The 5,000-nt window shown below is 36.3% G+C and overlaps 1 protein-coding gene across 1 annotated transcript in view; it reads right to left on the bottom strand.

Annotated features, from left to right (window-relative positions):
- Window positions 1-2,469: 2,469 nt before the first annotated feature.
- LOC104275432 (usherin-like) overlaps window positions 2,470-5,000 on the bottom strand; it is a gene marked incomplete at both ends in the record, with an annotated part of 22,289 nt that continues 19,758 nt past the window's right edge. The window contains one exon of the mRNA XM_009871394.1: window positions 2,470-2,592. Within this exon, the coding sequence (XP_009869696.1) occupies window positions 2,470-2,592 (123 nt within the window). The remainder of the gene's footprint in view (window positions 2,593-5,000) is intronic.

The following is a 5,000-nucleotide window of genomic DNA, read 5'->3' on the forward strand; positions in this document are numbered from 1 at the left end:
CCCTGAGGGACCCCACTAGATACAGGCCACCTAGTGGACTCTGCCCCATCGACCACAACTCTCTGACTTCTTCCCTTCAACCAATTAGCGACCCACCTCACCACTCGGTCATCCAGACCACACTTCCTCAGTTTACCTATGAGGATGCTGTGGGAGATGGTGTCAAATGCCTTACTGAAATCCAGATAGACCACATCCACTGCATGGCCACCGTCCATCCACCTGGTTATGCCTTCATAAAAGGCTATCAGATTGTATATAATTATTTATTTAATCCATTTTGTCTGAGGTGTTTTATAGACTTAATAAAGTTTACTTTATGAGATATTTTACACACTAAAAAAAAAAATCAGAAACAATTAGCTTTACAATCTTTAAGTTTGTTGGTTTTTTTTTCTGCGGTTAGACCATTCTTTCTCTAGCTGCAGCAGTACATAAATGGAGATTATCACAGTATCTGGTTTCTGAATCTATGCCCATAATTCATGGATGCCAATAAGAATTTTCCATTCTCCAGGGACACTATCAGAAGGAGACTAGCTAAACACACAGAGCAGAACTAGGAGTCTCAAATCCATAATCAAATATCTAGATTGATTGTGTCACTTGCACTTGTATTGATTTCAATTGGAGCAGCTGACCCAAGGGAATAATAAAAATGTGGAATAAAACTGATTTATGAGAACAAAATAAATCCTTTTGTGAGTGGTAATGAATTGGCACTATTTAACCCTTTCAATCACAAAGGGAGAACACTATTTATTTTTTCAGAATGCTGAGTTAGTCAAAAGAAGTCATATAAAAAATGTCAATACTGTCAAATGCCATTACAGTTCGTTGTAATACTCTGGAAAGAATGAAGCTCTAAACTTGATCTAGGATTTTTATTTGACATAAGACATTCTTTTGGCTTTTTCAGTCACCTTATGTAAGGCATCATGAATGATGCACTTGGAGACTGAAGGAACCACAGAACCACTCAAGTAAGTGTTTGTTGTACTTCCTTATAGAGTGGCTCCCTCTAGCCTATTTAGGGCAAAAACATGTAGAGTAACAAACAGCCCTGTCGAATGCACACAGTCATAACTACAAAAGCATGACTTACCATCTTTCTGCTGTAACACTAGAAAGTACATAGTCAAAACCTAATTCAATCCCATTATATAGTTCAAATAAAAACTTCATCAAAGCTTCTCAAATCCCAGTTTTCATCATAATTTCTCTACCTGAGAAAACAGATGGGTTTTACCGTAGTGTTTAGAGAGAAGTATATTTGTCTGAAACCAACACATACAAGTATCCAAACACAATTTCTTCATCTTCAGAAGCTCTAGTCAGATTACATATATTTTGTTTGGGTCATGTATGTACATTATTAACACTAATAGTTTTGTCTCCAATGTCATAAATTGGTGGTTTTTTTCCTGTAGGGTTTACCATAGACATCTAAGTACTGTCAATGTAGCCTCTCAGCCTTCATCTGGATTAAAAACTCTGCAAGACATTCATTAACTAAAAGACTGTTTTCATAGGAGAACTGATTGGCAAATTCTCTTTTACTCAATACTGCTTACTAGTGCCATCTCCTCAAGATTGCTTTTATTCCCTAGATGATTTCAAGGGAGCAGGATGGTCTCAAAGACTGCTCTGCTATTTGCAGTCACTAAAAATTTCAGCCTGTTAAGAACTGATAATACATTCCTTACAGAAATGGAGTTCAGCCTTACACATCTGCTTTAGAACATGAAAACCAATAAATTATGCAGTGCAGTATAGGAAGAGACCACCATACATATGGCAAAGACATAACTGTGAATAGGGAGATGCAGAAGATGAATTAAAACACTATTTGCAGTCTGATGCTAGACTTCACCAAAGAAATGGTTCAATGTAGAAATTAGAGGGAGACTGCTTTAATTTTGCTTTCCTTTGAGACACTTGTACCAAGGAATGGAAAAAAGTGTATCTGGTGCTGAAGGAAATCATGCCAGTGGGTGGTGTACTGTGAAGCTGTTCAAAATCTACTGAAGCTTGACTAAACATTACCCAATAATCATCCTAAAGTGAATGCAAATCTATGAGTTTTCTAGCCATGCAAATCAAACTTTAAATGGCACATTACTCAGTGCCAAAATACACCTAGGTCCTGCTCTAGTGAGCAGATTGAATATGACTATTTGAAAATTAATCACGCATCCCTGTTTTTTCCCCCTCCAACATCTTTAGGAAAAGTGAGTTGTATTAGTGAGCTCTCTCACTAAAACTAAGGATACAGATGAAATGAGGGAGGAAGGGGAGGGAGCTGGACTAGATGATCTTTCGAAGTCCCTTCCAAATCCTAGCATTCTGTGATTCTGTGAAGGGGATTAAATAGGAAAAAATCTCCTTAAAGGCTAACCTGGAAAAGCAGCTAAGGGCTCCCACAAAAGCAGCCTACTTTGGGTCAGCAGGTGGCAATGATGAATTTACCAATGTTGTTGCTCATGGTGGGGGTGACGCTTTTTGCCACACTGTCCCTCTGCCGCTCTACACTTTCTCTTAGGAACTGCTCAAACTCCCTGTTGGTTGTTTCCATTTCTGATGTTACTTGTGCTGTGTGGGGAGTAGGTTAACATGGCACAAATTTTGCACAGTGATTGGTGACTAAACATCTGTTTATATATATTAATGAATAACAATTATCAAGCATTTAAGTTATTATTGTTGTCTTTTTTGTGTATTAGGTTTTGGGAGGTAAATACCTGGTGGGGAGAAGCAGTTCTTACGGCACCATAACTCCTTCAGTGAAGATCCTCTGTAACAACACTGTTGAGGTTTGCAGGTGTAAGGCCATGAGAAAAATAATTCAAGAATAACTGCACAAGATCTCCAACAGAAAATACTTCTAGGGAGGTTATAGAAAACATTGCCTCAGCAGCTTCAGGGCCCTTAGTAATATTAAGGCATAAAAGTACCTTAAGCATTGTGCAATATCACAGCAGTACAACGAACTGAAACGGGTTAAATATTTCTCTATGTATGATGAAGGTAAACTGGTAAAACACCAGTATCATTAATACCACCACAGTTTCAGATTCACATTCTTTTTGACAACTTTGGTCTTTTAACATCAGGTATCTCTAGTCTCCCTGGGTCAGTTTCTTGAAGAAAGGATTATTTTTCTTATTAGTAATGTCAAATTTAGTATTTAATATGTCTACCATAGTAAGAAAAAACCCAAGAGGGAATTCAGGTTGCAGAATGTATGGAGTTACTGCATAATCATGAATTACTGGAGTAAAGTTGGAATGACTTTTCCTGTCCTTAATAGATAATGATCTGTCACTGGCACAGGAACACATGAGATAATAAACATCTTTGGTAAGTGATTAAATGCAGGAAGAACACAGTCCTGATATTTACCTTTGGTGGAAAAAATATTCAGATTTCTTTGGTATCAGCTTCTTGAATGTATAGCTACATGAGAGGAAAGGCTTAATACTACTCAATAATAGAAAAAGAAATTAGAGAGTTAGTTTTTGAAGAAATAGCTTGTCTTGAAAACATATGCTTTGATTACATATATGGAATGACTATACTGCAATTAAAGAATTTTTCCTGCAAATATTAAAGCACATCTGAACTTGCATTTATTGTCAGGTATTGCATATTCAGTTGCAGCAATTGTGAAAGCAAATTTATACCGATGAAAATTGGCTTAACAAGTCTCTCAGAAATGTTTTAGTCATTTCTGAAACCCATTTAATTCTCAAAAATTTTTGTGTCCTTTTTAAATTGACAAATCTTAATGTAAAACACACATCTTCTTCTGCATCTTTGAAGATAACATCTCACACAATTTTCATTCTCCCTTCTCAAGCTTTCATCAATAGATAGGCTAGGAACTTTAATGGGCTTCATCATTCCTCTGCCCACTTCTGTTGGCATCTGCAGGTGTCATTTCTTCACCCAGCAGACATTGCTTTGGTGCACTAGGTTGATACTTAACATTCCCTATTTGAATTCTGACTGGAGAGTGTACTGGAAGCACTGTGCCCAATCAAGATTATAGGAGGAACCTCCCAGTAGGAGTCAAATTATTAGATAATCTGTGTTTCCTTCTATTCATTTATACATATAGTAAATATGAAACTAAAATATGATATAAAAATAATTCATATGCAAAAGTCAACCTGTTTATAGATGTAGCTTTTCTTTTTCTTTTTCTTTCTACCAGAAAATGCTGTACTCTGCTGTCAGAATTCTCCAGTTTGCCAAGAAAATGAGTAGGCTGTAAGGAAGCTTTTCAGTACAGTATCCCCAAGTAAGCAGGGTTACCACATGAATAACTTTCACATGAATAACAAAAATACCAGATAAACTACATTGCTGAAAAGTAAGAATCTTGTATGGTATGTCAACAACAGAAGTGCCAAAAAGTAAAATAAAAAATAAAAAAAAAACAAGAAAAAGCACAAACAAACAAACAAACTGAAAATAACATACATTGATTCCTACATTCAAGAGTAACAGAGTTCCAAGCATAAACCTGCAACTTCCTTTTGTGAAACTCCGTAAGGACATATAGTTAATTAAGGATTCTCTTTATGTCAAACTTGCATTCAAATGCATCACAACATCCAGGGGACTACAGATTTGGAGTCATCTTGTCCTAATGCAGTCATTTTACACAGGTAGGAAGATAAGAATTTCCTCCAACTCTCTCCTCTGGAAAAGAGGTAATACCTGATTCTTCCTTTACTAGAACTTAATTTCAGATATCCAGATGCAATTAAAAATGACTCTGTACTTAATCTAAATCACCCTGAGGGCAAATAGGGCTGAATGAGGAAACTACTTGAGGAAAATAAACCTGACTATCTCAATTTTTCTCCCCTCAAGTTCTCTGAGAATTGGAAGTGTATCAAGTAATAACAAGAACTTTAAGTTCTCTTAAAAGAGAAAATCTGGTAACATTAGTATTTCATGACTTGGACTAACCAATTGACAATCCCTCTTTA

Source organism: Apaloderma vittatum, unplaced genomic scaffold (genome assembly GCF_000703405.1).
Source record: "Apaloderma vittatum isolate BGI_N311 unplaced genomic scaffold, ASM70340v1 scaffold17496, whole genome shotgun sequence".
In the NCBI taxonomy this organism is placed as follows: Eukaryota; Metazoa; Chordata; class Aves; order Trogoniformes; family Trogonidae; genus Apaloderma; species Apaloderma vittatum.